Source organism: Lepisosteus oculatus, chromosome 6, assembly GCF_040954835.1.
Source record: "Lepisosteus oculatus isolate fLepOcu1 chromosome 6, fLepOcu1.hap2, whole genome shotgun sequence".
NCBI lineage: Eukaryota > Metazoa > Chordata > Actinopteri > Semionotiformes > Lepisosteidae > Lepisosteus > Lepisosteus oculatus.
Genome location: NC_090701.1, coordinates 45,800,687 through 45,822,697, shown reverse-complemented (window position 1 = coordinate 45,822,697; position 22,011 = coordinate 45,800,687). Strand labels below are relative to the sequence as shown.

General features: G+C 42.9%; 1 protein-coding gene across 3 annotated transcripts; it reads left to right on the top strand.

Moving 5' to 3' along the window:
* Nucleotides 1–6,673: 6,673 nt before the first annotated feature.
* LOC102691216 (interferon-induced very large GTPase 1-like) lies at nucleotides 6,674–22,011 on the top strand. 3 transcript variants are annotated; one of them, XM_069191489.1, is made up of 4 exons: nucleotides 6,674–7,049; nucleotides 8,347–8,469; nucleotides 13,109–20,484; nucleotides 21,593–22,011. In XM_069191489.1, exon 3 carries the CDS (start codon nucleotides 13,180–13,182, stop codon nucleotides 20,470–20,472), a length of 7,293 nt encoding a protein of 2,430 aa, XP_069047590.1. In that variant the 5' UTR covers nucleotides 6,674–7,049; nucleotides 8,347–8,469; nucleotides 13,109–13,179; the 3' UTR covers nucleotides 20,473–20,484; nucleotides 21,593–22,011. The 3 variants fall into 3 exon arrangements, with proteins under 3 accessions (XP_069047590.1, XP_015209393.2, XP_069047589.1); XM_015353907.2 differs by having other exon boundaries at nucleotides 6,675–7,002; nucleotides 13,109–22,011; XM_069191488.1 differs by having other exon boundaries at nucleotides 6,675–7,049; nucleotides 8,347–8,451; nucleotides 13,109–22,011.

The following is a 22,011-nucleotide window of genomic DNA, read 5'->3' as shown; positions in this document are numbered from 1 at the left end:
AGGGAGAGAGAAAGAGAAGAAGGAGGGGAAGGGAGAAGATGGAGAGAGTGAGAGGAGAGAAAGGGTTTATAAAGCAGAGTAATTGGAGGTTCGGCTGTGGAGCATCTTCAGGAGCGAGGGAGAGAGAAGCAAAATATTGAGACAGAAAGCACTGGAGAACAGAGGACAGAAGGGCAAAGCTGATGACAAAAGTTCACTTCACCCTTTCACCTGCAGATTGTCCACTACTGAAAGTTGTATCTCCTTCTGTCTCCTTATTTCTTTATACAATAGGTGTACTTGTGTACAGTATATGGGACACAGCTTGTGTATACAGTATACAGTGAGCGTGTATGGTATTGAATGCCTTGTATTTCTATTTTGCGTTTTATTAACTTTGTGTATCTGTTTATATCAGTTGTGTTCGCTGCCAGTATCCCACAACCCTGCCCGAACACCTATTACCAGGACTGGTACAGCATGGGCTCACTGTGTGTGAAATACTACAACGATTCTCGCACATTCACTGATGCTGAGGTACATGCCCATCGGCCTCAATTTGTGTTTCTTTGGGTGAGAGTCTCTGTATATATGACTTTCTGCTCCCATTTCCCTCTGTATCTATGACTGTCTCAAAATCTATTTCCTTTTCTGTCTCTCAGAGCTTTCTATTTTTCTCTCTGCTCATGTTTTTCCATAAACATTTTTCCAGTGATAGTGTATAGTGTTCTATCGGTGTGTCTATACTGTGTTAAGCTCTCTCCTAGTGTAGTGTTAATGTACTGTAGTGTCCAGTCAGTGTGTCTGTACCGTATTAACCCCTCTCTTTCAGTGCAGTGTTAATGTACTGGAGTGTCCAGTCAGTGTGTCTGTACTGTATTAACCCCTCTCTCTCAGTGCAGTGTTAATGTACTGTTGAGTCTAGTCTGTGTGTCTGGAATTAATTGACTTCCCTCTCTCTCAGATCTTCTGCAGACATACAGTTCCTGGAGGTCACCTGGTGTCAATCCTTAATAAAAAGACCAACAAAGACATTTTAGCAATTGTCAAGAAGCACAAAAAGAGCAGCAGTTCTCGGATTTGGCTGGGAGCCTATGAGCTGTTCAAAGTAAGTTCTTGGGTATAGTTGTATCAATCTGAGTGCAGTGTTAAAATACTGCAGTGATCAATTACTGTGTTTGTACTGTAGTGTCCAGTCAGTGTGTCTGTACTGTATTAACCCCTCTCTCTCAGTGCAGTGTTAATGTACTGTAGTGTCCAGTCAGTGTGTCTGTACTGTATTACTCTTCCTCCTTAGACTAATGAGTTTCTTTGGACAGATGGTTCTACCTGGGATTTCAAAAACTGGGTTCCTGGTCAGCCCGACAACACACGCGATACTGAGGATACTGAGGACTGTGTGGAGATGAACTGGAAAAGTGCGTGATCGATGGAGAAGCAGACTTGTGTGTTCAGTCATTGTCCTAGTCTGTCAGTACATCATACTCAGTCAGTGTTTGCGTCAATTAGTCCATCACTGTCAAGAGGTCTAGTCATGGTCTCTCTGTCTTTCTCTCCTCTCAGAGGAAGGGGGGTGGAATGATCATCACTGCTCTGAGAAGAAGAGCTACATGTGCGTCTTCAAGCAGTCAGCCTGAGAGAAGAAAGGAGACACTTGAACTGCTTTGCTGATCTGCTGTCCTGAAGAGACACAGGGTCTGGGAATAGAGGGAGAGAGAGAATGAGTGAGAGGGACTGAGAGAGGAAGAGAGGGAGAGGCTGTGGACAGTGTTTCTCGTTCTGCTTTGCTTGTGCTCAATGGAGGCTCCACTGTCATCTCCTCATCAGGCACTCAGGGAGAGCAGCTTCCACTGCTGCTGTTTGTGAAAACACTGCACCAAAATCCATAAAAACACAACAAAACTCTGAACTGAATGTTGTTACTTTCTTGTATGTGGCCTTTCACTTGTGTCTCTATGGCCAGTAGTGTAATTACTTTCCTCTACTGTCCTGTAAATCCCTCTTTGATCAGTCTGTTTTCAAATATGGGTGAGAAACTAAACTGACAGAGAAATCACACAGTCCACAGTAATAACACACCAGGATGGGGGCTGTGTACCTACTGTAGCGAACTTTAACACAGGTCTGCCCAGGAGACAGAAAAATGTAGCCATAAGGGCTAAAGCTACTGCCTAACTCTTTCTTTACAGTACAGGAAGTAAAACTACCACAGACCACAACACGAGCAGAAGCCTGGCTCCTCTCTGAGCTACTCAGCAGCTTCTTCAGTCTCTCACTGTACAAACCAAGTATATGTACTGTAGCTGAGCTGCTTACTGGCTGCTCAAACTTCAGTCTCTTGCTGAGAAGCTTCTCAAACACAGTGTTGGGTTTGGGCTGATCCAAATTTAAACTGTCTTTTGCAAAGAAATAAATTATGAAAATTAAATGTCGTCTCTGATGTCTTCTTTACTCTGATCTATTACATTCTAGCCCCACCCTTCTCTAACTGGAAACTACATAAACAAAGCAATCTAGAGCAGTGTATCTCCTTCCCCTTGCTTGATACTCAACAGCTTCAAGGCACGTGGAGAATGTTTTTATAGAACTCTGTGTACAGGGCTTCTATGAATTGTCTGTCCCATTTACAGTAGTCCTGGTTTGTGATTGGACACCACACTTCACTACCATATACGGTACTGGGTTGTATTACACTTTCAAATACGCAGTATTTTATACGGGTAATGTACAGCTTTAAAGCCAGAATCACTATGTTTGGAGTGTGCCACATTTAAACTATCTTCTGCATGGAGATGAATGTTGGAAACAAAATGTCTTTTCAATCTTGTTTGGCTTGTTCAGTTCTGTTTACCCTGAAGTATCTGATGGCACTTGATCTTTTGAATTTTAAAATTAAACTTGAAAAGACATCAATAGAAGAATCAAGACTAATGTACCTCCTCTCCCTTGCTTGATACTCTACAGCTTCAAGGCTGCCACAAGGCTCCCCGATCGCAGAACAGGAGCTGCTAGAAAAACTCTACAGCCTCAGACCTAGAAAGCACCTCAGCTAGTTGGTTCACTCACTGCTCTGAGCAACACTGACACCAGCGCAGTACTGCCACAACAACACAAACAGGAGTCAACACAAAAAAAATGCTACCAGTCCCTAAAAAGACTATACACACTGGCCAGGTGTCTGACCAGAGTAAGAGGCAGCAAAGAGAAACAGACCCTGATGAAGTACAGGATCAGTGACCACAACCCGGCCATAGACAATAGGTGAAAAGGTAGACTTGGCTCTCCAGAGAGGACAGACAATGAATCCCAGAATTAGAACTGAGGAAACTCAGTAGAGCTGCAGCAGTGTATGTGATCTCGTCTCACAGCCTGAGGAGCTGAGAGTGAGCTTTTCAATTCATATTAACAATGATAGGGTTATTGTTGTAAACTGTTTGCAATTGATTAGTAATTGTATTTGCTTTGACCATACTTCGTTGACAATGACAAGAAATCTCTTTGAATTTGACAGTGACACTCACAAAGAGAGATAGGCGGTCAGTCTTCAATTCAAGTTTCAATTATATCACAATAAAACATGAAATGCCCATGAAAGTTGCTCTCAGAAGGTCCGAAATTAATCTGATCACAAGTTGTGTTTTTTCACCATCACGACAGAAGACAGAAAAGGACGTCTCAGCACTCCTCTATCTTCATCAGTGTTAAAGAACCTGTGAAAACACATTCTGAGCAGCTGCGTGTGCTGTGGGCTCCTTGAGATTCCAGGCCAAGCTTGTGAAGCCGATAATCTGGGGTCTTTTGTCGAAGATGGGGGTTTTAATTTGCTGTAGTAAATTATTACTGTGAGAAACGGTAACAGCAAATTGCGAGAGTATTTGACCACTTTTAGGAACTAGTCAAACATCATACAGTAATTTATTGCCTCACACATGGATTCTAACTATACAATATACAATTCATTGATATAGCTAAAACATGCATTGCAAACAGCAAATGCAATAGAATATAACTGTGAAATGATCTGTGGTGAACACAGAACGCTTATCATTCTGCTGCAAAATGTATTGTAATATACATATTACATATTGTAATATTCAACTAAAATTGTATTCCAACCACAATATAATCTCATGTTCTAAACATAAAGAAAGGTCTCATCTGTAATATACAGTACCTACTCATAAACTTAGAGCCTGTAGTGTGTGACACAGAGTTCTGAGATGTACTGTATATTGAGATAAATATTCTGGGGAAGGAAGTGAATTGAAGTCTAGGAAAGTACATGCAAGCGAAGAGGATGTGACTCTTAAAAGGAAACTGTAACGCTATTTTTATCATTCGGGATAAGAAAGAATCAGCCTTGATGAGCGTATTTCAAACCACAAGTAAAATGTACACAATAACGTATAAAACCTCCAATTTACATCACAAAATAGACCAAATTTCCAGGTATGCGCAGCACCGTGTTCTGCAATTCAGAACGAGGCGACAAACCTCCTGGTGACGTGTTGCTGTCTTATTATTACAGAATAAACAAGCAGGCTTGTGAATATATCTCTTGTAATCTCATAAAGATATTGCTTTCGATTTCTAGACGGTTTTAATACCCCTCTCGAGGGAGACAGAAGAGCACATTATGAGAAAGAAATCAGGGAAGTAAATATTTAATTTGGGGCAGAGTTTATAAGGCTCGAGGGACGGATATCATCGAATTTCGTCCAGCGAGACAGAATGCAAGACTGGAAGCAGAACCAAGATGATTAAGAAGTGGAACGTGTATAGCAGCACTGAACCCCTGCCTGGATCAGCCTGTCCGTCCAAACTGGATGACCAATATTACGTGCTGTTTCTTTTAACTCTCCTCCTGTGCGGGGGTCCGTTTTTGGAGGTGGGTGTGTCCCTAAATTGCATCTCTCTGTGGATTGGTTGAAGAGAGTGGTCCGGTTTTAAAATGCCGGTATGGGACGTCCCGAGAGAGGTGTGGAATAAACTATGGCGAATTTTTTCGAGAGACTGGTGTTGGTTTGTAGTTCTTGGTAAACTCGAGATCTGTCGGGTTTGTTTATTTGACTGTGGTGGGGATTGGGATTGTTGTGGCTCTTGTGTTGTTGTTTTTTTTCCCCCGTTACAGCTTAGTTTAGTGCAGTAAGTTAGCTTGCGGAAAACTTAGCGGAAAACTGCCAAGAGGCCAAGGGGATCTTTGACAGAGCTACTGGCTTTTATGGCCGAGACTGGTCAAAGTGTAACAACAATATCCCAAGCACAGATCAGGCTTGTGTCATGGGAGTGCCAGAAGGAAGCCATTACTGAAAAACACCAACAAAGCACTGACGTGATGCTGCAAATGTGGGGCGAAAAGTGTTGTGGCCTGACAACTAAAAGGGAACTTTTGGACCTCAATGCTCCTGGGAGATGTAGAAAGTATTGTAGGGGTAAAGGGGTCCTGGCACCCTATAGCTCAAAATGTCATCAGTATATTGGCTCTGGGACAGCTTTTTTCAAAGTCAGACTGCCTCCTCATTTAGCTATATACTATAAAATACAGTTCCCTCAGGACATAGTGCCAGTGAGAAAGCTTCTTGTCACAGTGCAGGTCACTGTAAGCAGTCTGGGTGGCAATCATTTGGAGGAGATGTCTTAAGGCATACTTCTTAAACATTCTATACTGCAGGTGACAGGGCCTTCTCCTGCTGTGGCCCAAATCTCCAGAGTTCTACCCCGAGGATATCGGGGGGTTATCTTCTCTAAGCTCTTTCAAATCCGGGCTCCAAACCTTCTTCGTCAGAAAGGCCTGTATTTAACTGGTGTCTGTGGCTCTTTCCTGCATCTCCTTCTGCATTCTAAACCGTTGTCTTTAATTGTGCTAATTTTATCTCCTATTTTAAACTTTTAAAGCTGTTAACCCTTTGATAATGAAATGCTTTGAGAAGCTACATTTACAGGCACGATAGAAAATAATGTTAATATTATTGTATTATCATGGGGCTCAGAAGGGTGGCTTTATTGCCCTCTTATTTTACAGTGGGCCGTGCTAATCACTGGAATCTTAGACCGGGGAGACGAGTAGAGAGACCCGAGAAGCACATGGCGAAAGCAGAGATAAAGGGGACTCTGGCATGTTATTATAGGGGGAAAGTTAGTCCCTTCACTCCAGGAGAACACTACAGTATTGTAACGCATACGGCCTAAAGGTTGTGCAGGATGTGCGAGCCGGCATACCAGCGCGGTGATGCCACCGCCCTTCCCCGGGAATAGCAGGGACCGAAGCCGCCGGGCTGCCCGGGTTCGAGTCCCCAGCGGTGGGGGGCTGACCCGAGGCGGCAGCGGCGGGGGCTCATACTCGCGTGAACCCGCGAGCGCTACAGTATATACGATTGCCTAGTACTTTGCCATGTTTATGTATTGCCACTCCATAAACACTAGTCAATTAAATGTGCATACATACATTTTAAATAAGGTAAGAATGAGAAACTCCTTACAGTTAAGAAGAATTGTGACATGCTTTAAGACAATGCATTTCCTAAAGCGCGCGTTTGAAAGGACAATTCTCTTCTTGCGGTTAGATTAAGAAATTGGAGACAGTTTTAGTTGCACTTTTATAATAGTTTCACTTTTCACACAAACGCACAAAAATACACAGCTATTCAAACCGTGGAGGATTTTATTGTGCTGTTGTGCAGTGGGCTAACGTCCCGTGTTTCTCGGTACTGCACGGATTAACAGGAAAAGCTTTTGAGTTAATGTACATAAGACATTTCTAGACATTCCTGGCTCGATGCCAGTGTTTATTCCTTTATGGGAAGCTTGTTATATTTTCTGCTGGCCTTCCGCCTAGAGTTCATGCGGTTTTCTCTATCCTGTGCTCGTCATTACGAAACTCGAAAGCGAAAATAAATATTTTCCAGTTTCCTGAGTCATCCGGCGGGCAGACGGCTCGGTCACAGTACCGAATCGGCGCCAAAGCAGAGAACCGGGTCACGAACGTCTTCGCCTTCAGACCCACCAGACCGGGCACATCCTCGGGTACGCAGGTGTGCCGGGTGACGGGAGGCAGAAACTTCTCTTAAAAGGCAGGTTTGGATGTCTCTATCGCAAAATCGTATCCTGCTTGTAAGTTAAAGGTTTGAAATTAATCTTAACGGAGAAAGCATTGCTGCAATGTTAATTGCAAAGATTGCCGTCTCGGTTTTTATCATTCGCATGCAGTCCAGGTTTCTTGTAGTGACGGGAAGAACCATACTGTATATATATAATATTATTCTCTGACTTCTGAAGTGAATTGTTCGCCAACAGGTCTAATGCAAATAATGAAATAAGGAGAAAAATGCGATTTCAATTAAATCTATACGTTTAAATACATTCGCTTGGCCTGTTTTTTTTAGATATGAGTGGGTACAAGTGGCTGTATACGTTTAATGGTTTTAAATATGCATGTTTAAAATAACGAGTTTATCGAATGTGTAAAGACAAGCCACTTCCTTTGAATAACTTTTGTAGCGTGTGTGGGATCTACGTTACCGCAGAGGGGGGACGCCCAGCTAGCGCGTATTGATATTGTAACGCAACGGGGGTTCAGGCGGGCCCCCTTGCCGCATCTGGTCGGCCCCATCCCGACTGGAGGCTCGAACCCGGGACTTCCGCGTCTCTCTGCAGCGACCCAGCCCCGTGAGCTAAAGAGAGATCTCTCCACAGCCCAGTAGCTGTGGTCCTGCTATCACAGGGAAGGGCGGTGACGTCACCCGCTCTGGTACGCCGGCTCTTACACACGGTGCTTGTCGGCCGTAAGCGTTACAATATGTTGTTCTTGTAAAAAAAATTATATACGGTTTTGGCTTGTTCTGTGCGGTTGTGTTACAGTGGTAAAAACACAATAATGATGGTGATTTTTTACTTAATGGAACAAGTAGGGCGCTGGGGGTTTAAGATTCCTTTCCCATATAAAGAAAACGAAACACTTCTCATTCTAATCAAGGACGCCCGTGCTTACTGTATGTTTTAAAGGTCTTGAAACAATACAGATACACGAAACTAAATAATTTGTTGCTTTAGACGTCACTGTAGATAATATCATGGTAACCTAACTTCGTTTGAGCGTGGAAAAAATAATAAAGTAATCGTTTTTACAGTTGTGGGGAAAAGGGATATGAAAGTTGATTAAGTGGAGTTCGCGAGCCAGCGTTGCAGTACTTGAAAATTTCTCAGCTCATGTCCTGTGAAAAAAATTATTCTTCTAAGTTTTAAATCTGACTTCGATAGTTTTTTTTTTTGTTGCTTTTTTTCTCTTATCTGAAATGCCTGAGAAAATACAGTCTCTAATCTAATTTTGGGTTAAATATAAATTTAAGGTGTTTGAAAATTGTTGCACAGGGCACCAACAGCCATCGTGTTACAGAAAAACTGAGCTGCGGTCACGGAACCGAGCACGGGCCCGCAGGCAGGAGCTGAATCTTACTGAACGACCTTTGGGCAGAGGTGAGCGAGGAAAAACGCGTAAGTACCCGTGGAAGCGAGGTTATGGATGTAATAACATGGTCAGATGCTAAAACCTTGTTTGAACAAATGTTTTGGGTTCAGGTCTTCCCCTACCCATCCCCAAATTCAGGTCTGCATACAGTACATATTGGGATTTAATTGATAAAAAACAGAATCCTCAAGATGTCAGGCGCCACCTCGTTCTTATTGTTTTTCAGATCGTCTGATGCACGACTGCACTACTCCGTACAACTGTCAGGTGGCGCAGTGAATCCTTAAAATACCGCAACACTGGCTGTCACGGAAATCAATACAGTCTTAAATGTTTATCAACCTATGAGTGTTTTTCCGTGCTAATTATACTGTACTAGAGACAATTTCGGTCACCACATTGCTACCACAACTCTGAAAGAGATACTGTACAGTAGATCACAATATAACAGTAATAAAGTCATACTTCCCTGTTTGATATAATTATCATTTTGTTTATTGCACACAGTATACAGAACTATTAGTCATTTTGTGTAAATCGTAGCAAGGAATTAGAAACCATAATTTTAGATTTTGATTATTAAAATAAATTACACACATAATGCACTGGCTCTAAACCATACATTATCATACTGTATTTAAAACAAACATGTACAGTAAGTAGCAAAAAAGAAACCCGATTAAAATACGTTTTTATGTAACTTACTTTGTCGATCATGTACTGTATGGTAGTAGATTTAAATTGCTAATATTGCAATTTGCTGTTGAGGCACTGTACAGTATTCTCTGCTCAAAAACATTTATGCAATATCATTTTACTGGTCACTTGCAGAACAGTGAAGCTAGTGGCGTGTAGATGAAGGCAGTCTGCAAGAATGATCCTAATCAGAAGTACGCTGTAGTTAATGTCTACAATGTACAGTACTGTTTGGACATCGGTGGACATGACTTCACATGATGCTTTAACATGTCTGGCATATTTTAAAAGTACAGGACAGAACATTCTTTGAAGGAAATACTTCCTGTCCTGTTGTAAATAGATCATTTCAAAATACAGAAAGGAGTTGGTTGAATCTGTAATCGCACAAACGATGTGCTTCATTTGTGTTGGTTTGCGCCATTGAAAGTCGCGTTTGTGCTGCATTCATTCCTGACATATAGCACCTTTTTTTGGGGGTGGTGGTGGTGGGGGGGGCTCCTGACCTCAGTCATTCCCCCAAAAGTGGCACAGGAAAACCAAACTGGTCTCATTCATTGGTGCTCTATAAATCACACATGACCGTCTACAAGGACCTTTGCTGTTTGTAGCACACTCTGGGTAGTTGATATACTTGTTGGTGGAGGAGAGGATACTAATGCCTGCATCCAATTAGTGGTGTAGGGTGGATATTTTGCATTGGAAAGTATTTTCTGTGCGTTTGTGTGAATGCTAAAATTAAATCTGTATGTAACCACAAGAGTTAATAATAATACACTTACACAGCACTTTTCTGGACACTCCACTCAAAGTGCTTTACAGGTAATGGGGACTCCCCTCTACCACCACCAATATGCAGCCCCACCTGGATGATGCGACTGCAGCCATAGTGCACCAGAACGCTCACCACACACCAGCTATCAGTGGGGAGGAGAGCAGAGTGATGAAGCCAATTCATAGATGGGGATTATTAGGAGGCCATGATTGGTAAGGGCCTATGGGAAACTTGGCCAGGATGCCGGGGTTATACCCCTACTCTTTTCGAGAAACACCCCAGGATTTTTAATGACCAGGAGCTCGGTTTTACATCTCATCCGACGGATGGCACCTGTTTACAGTATAGTGTCCCTATCACTATACTGGGGCATTAGGACCCACATGGACTGCAGGATGAGCACCCCCTGCTGGCCCCACTAACACCTCTACCAGCAGCAACCTTAGTTTTTCCCAGGAGATCTCCCATCCAGGTACTGACCAGGCTCACACCTGCTTAGCTTCAGGGGGCTGCCAGTTGTGAGTTGCAGGGTGATATGGCTGCTGGTAAAGAGTTGCCGTTTCAACCTTGAAAGGGGAACATGAACAGAATTATCATTTCTTAAGAACCGGCCGTGTTTACTCCAGCTCTGGATGGAAACGTGAAACGTGATTTCCCCATGTGCGTTGTATTCCTGAAATATTTGATCTGGGTATGACACAGCCTGCACACTGCATGGCTCTTATCCAGTTCATTTTTACCTTTTAAAAATGTGCCCATACAGTGGCTCTCCAAGCGGAGGGTGCAGGCCGGAGCTTGTCCATCTTCACAAAGCGGGTAGCTTAGCTTAGTTCAGATGTAAGCATGGCTCACTTGTCCAGCTATACGCCTTTACGTTTCACCACGCAATCAGTTTCGTCTTAAGCCCAGAAAACCAAACCATTATTAGTTGCTCTTTTTGTCCTTTACTTTCCGTTGTATTGTTTTTATCTGAAATGTTTAGTACTGTGCATATTAAAAAAAATTAAAAGATCGATTAGGGAGTTTTGTGCATCGATGCAGAATCGTACCAGGGAGAATCATGATGCATCTAAGAATCTAAGAAAATGAAAATGTATGGTCAGTTGCGTTGTTATGTGCCTTGGGGCAACCTTGCTGTGAAAGGCGCTATATAAAAATTAATTGAATCAATTTGTTTTCCCCACCCCTATTTGTCAAGTTAAAGTTAAATAGAGTAGTTGGTGTTGCTTCCAACAGACTCCTGTCAGCTGTGCTTCTTGAGGGTCTGAGCCCGTAATGGGATTCTGGAAGTAGCTCCAGCAAGAGGAATGAGAAATTCATGTACACTTCTGCACAGATGACCATAGTCCACAGCTGGATTTTCAAGTACTTTGAAGGTTATCACCTTGAAGTCAGGGGGGAGATCCTCTTCATTCCTGGTTTTTATGACAAGGGAGAGGAGGTGTAGTTTTAGGTCCTGTCCAGTGTGTTTACTATTTGCAGCAGGAATCCCATCATTTTTAATGAATCCCCCCCAATCACAAATATCATTTATATCCCGAAGAGTGACCCCTGGACATGGTGGTGACAGCTTTTGTTGTGGAGAAACTGAGCACACCAAATTCCATATACATCTTGACGGAATGAGACCTTGATTCAGTAAAATAGATTCTTCTTCATTCACCTCAACATTTGTTGACATCTTCAACCTGTTCTCCCAAAGTCCTAATTGGTGAGAATGAGGATGTTGCTTTTTCTTCTTCATGAATGTGGTGGTTTTCATCACCTAATGTAAGTGCTGGTAGAATTGCGGGCTTATGTCTAATTTGGTGTTTTGGGATAAATATACTATAGCTGTACAGATGTAGCCATTCAAAATGCACGGTACAAACCCGTACCGCGGGCAACTACGCGTACGCCACCGCACCGTACTGCAGTATGTGATTGGCTGGCCAAAATGACCGACAGGGGCACTCGTGCTGCATTGGTCAGTAGTGAAAATTTTTAATCATTTAATCTCTTTACTGTGCGATCTTGCTTTCATAAAATATACCAACTTTTTAATGTTTAATGATTAAAATGCTGTAATACACAGTTTAAATTTAAAAGCCTAAAGAGTATACAACTTAAATTCTTCATTGAATAAAGATTGTCCCTCAGCAGTGATCAGGATTCGAAACTGATTGTTTTCTGGTGACAGCTCAAATGCTGTACATGAGAGGTTAAACTTTATTAGCTCCACCTGGCGGTTTTACAAGGTGATTCTAGATAATATTAACATAATCTTATTTGCATACGGTAGGGCGCGTTAAGACGCGTTTAGATGCGACACTCCCACCACATTGTACCGCAGCATACCCCACTCGTTTTGAATGGCTTCATCTGTATAGTATTATACTGTATGGTTATTTTATATTTGACTGGATATTTTGATTTATCTTCAAAATGTTTCTTCCTTTGTTTGATTAAGTCTCCCACTTAGGTTTCAAGTTGTCATTGCGTATTCAGCCCATAAACACTTGAACATTGTTAAAAATACAAGTAGTATTTACTGTATGTCCTGAAGAGCGAACTTTGTAACCCATAATCAGACCTAAGTAAATAGTAATTACCTTCACAGCAGAGGCCATAACCTAATATCCCATCCGTTCCTTGAGGAGGAAAAGAAAAACATGATAACTGATCCACTCAAAATGTGCCCTACTCTCAGATCTTGGTTGGAGGATGTTTCCTCAAGCCAAGGAGAAAAAAAAACAAACAGTTCTAATGTTATTTAGCCTCAGGAAAGAGATACCCCTCAAAGAGGGATGGAAGCAATTGCCAACCAGTGATTCCCAAGTAAACCCAAAACACTAATAACATTATTATCATTTTAATAAGAGAGCATGACAGACCTATGCACTAGTGCTATCATAGTGATTTGCAAATAAATTTTAAAAAGAAGAAAGAAATACAGAACACAAGTCCCCTGGCCAGGCTACTAAAACTAAGCAGAAATGTGCTTGTAACATCACTGGGTGGCAGGTGTCACACCAGTACTGACTGGGCATAGCTGTGCTTGGCTGCTGAGATCCTATCTTCAGACTTTTTAAGACATTTATAAACAAGTGACTATGTAACAGTATTTTCCACAATGTATTTTAAAGAACATTAGATGAGCAGATCACTCTGTTAATAACCTGCTTTTCTATTTTCTTCTGTTTTCTATGTTACAGGAAACCACGTCTACACTGGTGATGCTTATGTGGTTGATCTTCTTTTAATTCGACAGTAGGAACAGAAGGAAATGGCCAGGACAGCTGAAAACAACCCTGGCACCGATCTTGCGGCAGAGCTTGAGAAAGCTGGCCTGGACGGAGTTTATTGGTCACAGGTTTTTAACGATGTCCTGAGTGTCCGAAACACAAGAGCACTGCAGTATCTGGGAGACAAAGATTATGAAAAACTGAAAGAGCACAGCAGACACGAATGGGAAAGAGCGGCCCTGCGGGAGATGCTGGGTTTAAAGAAAAAACAACTGGAGAAGCAGGAGCCTTTGATGAAGAGAGTAGAGCAGGTGAAACGGGATCTGGCTGAGCTCCAGAAACTGCACAGGGAAGGCATAGACCGAAACAGTGCTCTGGTGAAAGAACGGGAAGAGAAGATCCGCTCAGCTCTTGACATCCCCCAGGAGTGCTGGGTACCTGCTGGACAACCTCTGAAAAACCTGGTGGAAAATTTGCACAAACAGCTTGGTCTTCTGGAAGGCTCCTCCCTGTCTTCCCCCGGAAACGTTGCTGATGAGGAGGTGTTAAGAAGCGCGTCTGGAGGCTTGGCTCTGGAGGGAGTGTACTGCACCAGGAATCTGGAGGACATGGTGGAGAAGAGAGAGCAGCTCATTGAGGTCCCTGAGGGCTTCACTCTCAGTGGACCCCAGCACAGCTCCCTTTATGAGCAGGAAGAGTTTTCGTCTTATCAAACGCAGACGCTTTTCCAGAAGGTCGTGGAGAAGCTTGGCTACACATTCAGGTGCTCAGTGAAAGCTGGATTCAAAGCCTTTTCTATTGAAAACACAGCTGAAAAATCACACTCTACAGAGAAGGAGAAATCAAGCAAATCCTCTTCTGAACACTCCTACATATGGAAAACAATGTTCAATTATGTACCACTGGCATCCAGCTTTCTTGAGAAGGATAAACTGAAGCTGTCAAGTGCTGCCATGAGAGACCTCAGAGACATAGAAACAGTGCTGTTAAACACTGACGAGGATGACGTGACCCCTTTGTTAATAGAAAGAGTTGTTCGTTTTTTCCAGAGATTTGGTTCCCATGCTAACCAGGGTCCTCTTCACTTTGGTGGCGTCTTCTGGTGGAAGGCCTCTGCTGAGGGTTTCAGCAGCAGTGATCTTACAAAGATGAACAGCCTGACATCCGAAGCCTTAAATATCTATGTTGGCGCAGGATACAGTGGACTAATGTCATCCATTTCAATTGGAGTGAGCACCTCTGCAACAGAGCTGAAAGGATCCTTTACTGGGAATTACACAGAAACTCAGATGAGTAAAGTGAAGCTTTCTGTCACTAAAACTGGGGGTCCTGCTCAAACCGACAATCACCTGCAGTGGAAATGTGCTCTGGTCAGCAGTAACAGAACATGGCATGTGATAGACAGAGGAACCAGGCTGATTCCTGTGTGGGACATCATCCTATCTGCTCACACACAAGACTTCAAAGACCCTTTCAAACTGAGCAGCTGGCTTGTGGAGGCTTACAGAAGGATCACAGGGCAGGATGCAGACCTGATGTCAGGAGAGAACGTGCTGTCAGCAGAGAGAGAGGCTCAGGCACTGATTCAGAAGGTGAACTGGGCTGTGTCCAACAGTAAACAGATTCTGACTGATTTACTGCAGTTCAAGATAAAACTGAGAGAAAAAACGGGATCCCACAAAATCTGGTTTCAGACCTGTCTCTCAAACGAGGACATGCAAGAGTTTTTGTTGGAAGCTGTTAAAAAGCACAATCCTGAGGAAGCAATAAACCTGAGAATGGTGGTGCGCTCTCTCATGGAGCCTCACCTGTACACAGTGAAAAACTTCCCTAACAGAGCTGAAATCATTAAATGGGTATACCACAACAAGGAGGAAATACACAGAGATATTTCTGTTTCTGAGTTCTCTGAACTGGCAGAAATCCTGAAGCAAACAAAGGAGGAATTGCAAGATTCCAAATTTGCACTCAGTGACTCTGTAAACATGCGTGAGGCCAAAATCAAAGCCACCTGTACCATCACATTCTCCCTGACCTCCTTGCGGCAGACTTTAGTACAGAACAATGAGGAGGAAACAGAGCTGCTGGTACTTTCTATCGTCACTTCCTTAGGATACAGCTTGAAGAATAAAACTTTCAGTTATCTTCTGGACTGGAAAGACGTTGATGTTTTAGAAAATGAGCTCCAGAAGGCTTATGACAAGTACTGTTCTCTGAAAGAACAAGCTCCTGCAAGAGCTCAGGCCTACTTAGTGCTGACAGCTCTGACAGTATCCAGAGATGAACAGTCAGTCTCCTCACAGGACAAAGAAAAGCGACTACAGTTCCTAAAATCACAGCTGAAAGACCAAATGTATCCTGATGTGTTCTCGGCAGTGGCTTATGTAAATGAACAGCAGGACTGGGAAAGACTTCAGCAAGAACTAATGTTCATTATTGAGAAGAAGGGGACAAATGTTGGAACGGAAGAAATTGTGAAAGACCTGAAGAATTTAACATGCTCTCAGGAGGTCTCTTTCTCGGAGAGCAGCCACTCATGTTACGATGTGTCCCAGTCCTCAGTCCAGCAGGACTGTCATCCAGACACAGTGAAAGAACACTCTGGTAAGGCTGTGAATAACAAAACAGATGCTTTTATGAACCTGCTACAAAAACTTGGGCTCAGGGATTCATATCCATGTAGGATGAAGAAAACTGATGTGCTTGTTATCAACAGTTTGTCATGCTGTGCCAGCCAGCCACAAACTGAGAAGGACTTGTGCTTTCATTATCTCTACAAGCTCATGATGTTGGACTATAGTTACAGGAGTATGTTTCTTAAAGTTCGTGTGGCTGAATATGTCAAAAGGTCTACACCAAGCCAAAACGCAATCGATGCCATCATATGCAGTGATGACTTTTTCAATCCTGGCGTCCAGAATTTCACTACCTGTGATGACCAAGACTCTGATAAAGTGACACACATTCACCCCATGGACGTCCACATGGCTGTGTTCCACTGCTCTGGCAACTTTCTGAGGCCGTACCTCTTCTCAAAGCTCTCCACCTGTCAGTTCGCCTTACCCCTCCTGGTGCCTAGCCCCTGTACTGGGGCAGTGGAGTTCCCTCTGTGGGCCCTGAGACAGATCAAGAGATCATGGTGCAGTAAGGAGTCATCTGAGAGAGGCAGCACTGTGAAACACAACAGCAAGGACATGTTTGAAACTGAAGTGCCAACTGTATCCTTCATCCGGCTGGGATCATCCTCTGTCTCCAAATCCCAGATCCTGAACAACATCATCAGCCCGAAGAAACACAATGTGTTTTTCCATCGGCACTGCAGAGGTGGCTCCCCAGACTGCCTACTCATGGATGGGGTGGTGGAGATCGCTTGGTACTGTCCAGGAGGCAGGAAGGACGATGTGTTTGAAAACTGTGTGGCTTTTCTGAACCTCCACGGTGATGCCAGCAAACACCCAGAACAGCTGCAGTTTCTCCAGGAGGTCAGCACTATCATTGTAGTTCTGATCTCAGAGACTTCACTGGATGAAGACATGAAGAAGATAGCTCAAACTCTTTTAAACTCTTCTGTCCCCTTGATTTGTCTATTAGCTGGAATGGAGAACGTTCCCCATTCAAACAATCCGACCAGAGTACGACTGGCAGCTAAGAGCAGGAATGAATCTGATCTGACTGATGAGATCATTTCACACGTTAAACACATTCTCTCCACTCACAGCACAACTGCCAGCTTGCAAACAGTCTTACAGGCGGCAAGACGGCAGTTCAGGGTGGATGAAGACTATAAATCCTGCAGAGAAGGGAAGGAAAAGGCACAGATTTTATTGGGGCTGTTGAACGAAAATGAGTTGTTGTGCATCAAGGAGAATCTGTTACCACTGCAGGGTGAGCTGTGGCATAAGTGGTGCATGAAGGACAAAGAACAGCATCGTTTGCACAGCAAAGCAAATAAAAGCATCGAACAGCAGGTGAGTGAGATCAGAGCTGAGAAAATAGCCCTCCGCCGTGAACAGCTGAAGAAAGCCTTCCCTCTCAATGATTTCATGAGATCCTTCCTGGAGTGTTTAACCTCTGGAGATTCACAAGATAATAAACTGTTCATGCTGCAGTGGCTGAGAATGTATCTAGACGAACTGACCACAGACACCCTGACTGAGCTTCAAGAGAAATACCACTCCACATGGACAACACTGAGACAGAAAGAAAAGACTAAGGACAAGGAGCAGGAGACGAAACTGCAGAAAGACTTGAGCTCAATATCTGAACAGATTAGTGCAGCTACACTTGGACTTCAACACCTCATGAGAGAAATTGCTCAGTTGTACGAGGCAGTTCAATTAGAAGGACAGGGTCTAGAAGATTACAGATGGCATGCTAATGTCCTTCCTGCTATTGGAGTGGAGATCTTGATTTCAGGATATCCTCTGGAGCTGATGGACGGAGATGCTGCTCATGTGCCTCTGGTATGGATTGAGGCCGTGCTGGACAAACTCACTGAGAGACTTGAAAACGGAAAGGTGTTTGTCCTCTCTGTCATTGGTGTCCAGAGCTCAGGGAAGTCCACAATGCTGAATACAATGTTTGGCCTGCAGTTCACAGTTAGTGCTGGAAGGTGTACCAGGGGAGCATTCATGCAATTATTGAGAGTGAGTGAGGATGTCCGAGCCCAGCTGCAGTATGACTTTGTCCTTGTGGTGGACACAGAAGGACTTCGATCACCAGAGCTCAGTAATAAAGCCACACTGAGCCACGACAATGAATTAGCAACTTTTATTATTGGGATTGGTGACATAACTCTCATCAACATCATGGGAGAGAATCCATCTGAAATGCAAGACATTCTCCAGATCTGTGTCCAGGCTTTCCTTAGAATGAAATCTGTCCAGATAAAACCTAATTGCATTTTTGTGCACCAGAATGTGGCAGAAGCTTCAGCAAATAGCATGAATATGGAGGGAAGGAGGCGTCTACAGGAGAGCCTAGATGAAATGGCTCGCATTGCAGCCAGAGAAGAAGGCTTTGAAATTACTGGCTTTGGTGATATAATCCAGTTTGATGTGGAGTCACAGGTTTACTACTTCAAAAACCTTCTGGAAGGAGATCCTCCAATGGCTCCTCCCAACCCCTCCTACAGCCAGAATGTCCAGGACCTGAAGATGAAGCTGCTTACTGTCGCTCAGTGGAAGCCAGGAGTGACGTTTCCCTTATTGTCAGACTTTAAATTACGGATCCGAGATCTCTGGAATGCCCTGCTGGGGGAGAACTTTGTTTTCAGCTTCAGAAACACTTTGGAAATGATGGTTTACAGTAAACTGGAGGACAAGTATGGAGAGTGGTCATGGAAGATGAGAAAACGAGCCTTGGAGGTACAGAACAGACTGCGCAACCAAATTACGAATAAAATTATTCAGGGTGTGACATCAGCAGATCTGATGAGAGAATTTGATGAGGTCTACAGAACCCTGACAGATGAAATAGAGAAGTACTTTAAAGAGGAAAAGTACCAGGAGATCTTAATTAAGTGGAAGGTGAACGTTGACAAGAGATTTGAGAGCTTGAGGAATGAGCTCATTGAAGAAAATCAGAAGCAGTGCAGTGAGCTGATCAGACTCAAGAAATGCAGAACAGAGCTGGACAGGAAGAAATCAGAATATGAGGCAGAATTGATTACAATGAGCAAAGATCTGGCATCTAGACTGAAGGAGCAGAAGCTTAGCGATAAGAAAATAGAGGAGCAGTTTGACAGACTCTGGGTGAACTGGGTGACCAGAGTGTCGTCAGAACAGCCCCCTGAGCAACAGCTGAATGTCAAAGCCAGAGTGGAGAACATCCTCCTAGACAAATTCAAGAACCAGGGAGATGTTATCAATACGATTGTGAAGAGAGAGAAAATTTTCCAGTTCAATAAGAAAAAACACATGAAACAGACCTGGTATCAAAAAGCATGGCACACAGTTACGTCTCATGACCCACAGTGGGAGATTCATGGGAAAGAACTCACTCAACAAATAAAAACCAATGTCAATAAATACATGGAGAAGAAAGAAAATGAAAAGGTGGATTTCAATGACAACTTCATCCATGAAATACTTGGGCTTATAAAAGGAGACATAAATGAATATGAAAAATTCTTAGAACAAAACATATTCACAAACGAGTACGAGTTTGAATTGTCTGTCCATCTGTGCACCACGGTCGTGGGACGGTTTGAGAAAATGCACACAGCCTTCAAGAGAGCCAATGATCCTCTGATTTACCTTGAGAGTAAGAGGGATGAGTACCTTGACTGTTTTAAGAGCTTTTGTAAAGGAGCCACATCTGTCACGTTCTTTGTAGATTTTTTGTGCAAACGCCTCAAGCCAGCGATTCAGCAGGCAGTGTGTGATAAAACCTGCATCCAGATTACCGATAAAATGAAATCGAACTATCCAGCTTTTAATGGTAACAGATCCAATCTGGAAAACCACATTCTGAAACACCTCGCTGAGCAGGAGGACTTTGACTCCTATATGGAATATATTAACCACCCAAAGCATTATTTTGAAAGGTTCATCAGGGAGCGTGTTGAGAGATACTGTAAAGACAACAAAGATCAGCTGAAAAAGATGTTTCTTACCAATCTGGATGATCTAGTGCAGCAGATCTTAAGAGAGAGCACTATGGTCACTGCAGCCGTGAAGGAGAAGCAGAGCGGCGCCTCCGCGTGGCTGGATGAATTCTGTGCAGCAGTGGGAGACCATGTGTCGCTCCCCCGAGAGGAATTCACAAACATTGAAAATGAAGTTGTTAAAGACCTGCAGTTTCTCGGAGAAATGATGGCCTGTTCTCTTGGTGAGATACTGGAAAACCTTAAGAAAGAAAACAGCAGAATTGACTTAACAATGTTCAGACAGAGACCTGATGAGATTCTGTGTGAGGCCCTCAGTGGGTGTTGGGAGCAGTGTCCCTTCTGTAAAGCCATCTGTACTAACACCATCCTTAGCCATAGTACTGACCACAGTGTCCAATTTCACCGTCCTTCAGCTCTGGCCGGCTGGTCTTTCTATAAAACAGATAATTTTTCACTTTATTTTTGCACCACAGCAGTTACCGCCGATATCTCATTCAAGTCTTGTAAAGGATGGATTCCTTTCAAGCAATACAGAACTGCTGGAGCCCCTTATGACAAATGGAGCATCACTTCAGATGGCAGCGAACAGTCCTACTGGAAATGGTTTATCTGCACTTTCAGATCACAGCTGGAGAAGAAATTTGGGTACAAATTCGCAGGCCTGGGTGAAATCCCTGCCGATTGGGAAAGAAAAAAAGACGCGGCACTAAAAGATGTGCAGTAGACATACATCAGTGTAAGTATTAAGGGATTGTAGAACATCGTTGGTCATGATCTAAATCATAGATTCCTTAGAGTGAAATTAAATATTGAGGCTCTGAAAGCCTAATGGTTTCAAGCATATTACTTAGGTTAGTTCACATTAAAAAGTCACAGAAAGCTTTCACATTGTTGAATAGTATAGATTTCTGCAAACCATGGTGATTTGTTGTAGATTTTACCTTCAAACTGTATCTGGACATTTGTTATTTGTTCACATTACTAGTAATTATTTGAATGATCACTGTCAGACACCTCGCACCGCAGAATTACCAGGGTGTGGTGTGTCAAACAGACTTGCTGTGTAGGAAATTGTAGCGGGCAGGCAAAATATTATACTAAGAATGAACTGTTACTAAAGATTTAATTTTTCTATTGCTTTGAGAAAGCACTTTGGACCTCTTTCTATAACAGCTAAAAGGGGCCTTTGTGATAAGAAGCATACAGTATCTCAGGTTTGTAACACAGACAAGGACATGATCAAACTGGTGCATTCTGCAAAGCCCCATCAATATATGCCAGGACAAGAGAGCGAGTCAGTAAACACCAGTTCTGCATCATGGCTCTTCTCAGTCTGGGACCCATTACTGTGCATAAGAGGTCCATCACCCATAAGATGACCAAACAATGAGGAACCTGCAGAGTGGATAGAAAAACTACACCTAATAATTGTCCTAATAACCTAATAACCATGCAAACTGACAGTCCAAGTCAAGGAGTCCAAGTCAAGACTTTCTTCAAGGTGCCAAGCCTAGAGAGCGTGTCAGTAAAGAGCAGAGTTCTACCCACAATTCTCTCTGCAACAGAAGAAATCTGTTTTGCAAACCAATTGTTGTTTTTGTCTGATCAAAGAAATGAAGACAGTTGGTCTTATTTGTTGACATTCTGAATAACAGAGCTTTTTCAGTAAAGGTATAACCAGGATCATTGGAGCTTCTCCCACCCTTGTGACTGGATCCGAGCAGACCACTGTGCATAGACCTAAAAAAAAAACGTAACTTCTGCAAAATGCTACAGTACCTGCATTGTAGAGCTGTCCTCAGCAAATGCTAAAATGCTAAAGAGCTCCCTCTCTCTCTTTCTAGCACTGGGACACTCTCAGAATCACCTGCTTGCTCTGTGCTCGATCACAGACAACACAGCCCAGCTCCGTCTTCAGCAGGAAGTTCAAAACTCACCAAAACCCAAAACCTCAGGACTCACATTACAACTCTCAAGTGTGAAACTATTATTCCAAACGTGCTTGATTTAGCTAATTAATATATACTAGTCTATGAGAATATGAATGTGATTATCTATATAGAAGACTGATATAACCTATTGGGTAAATAATAAGTATTACGTATAATCATATCAATAAGTGTTATAGTCATACATATTAACTCTGACATTACTAAATTAACTGTGACATTACTAATTCTTGTCTTTGAAATCCGAGAGAGAATGATTTCTCTTGTGTGTGTTTTGTTGCTATATCAATAAAATGTATGTTGTGTATTTAGAA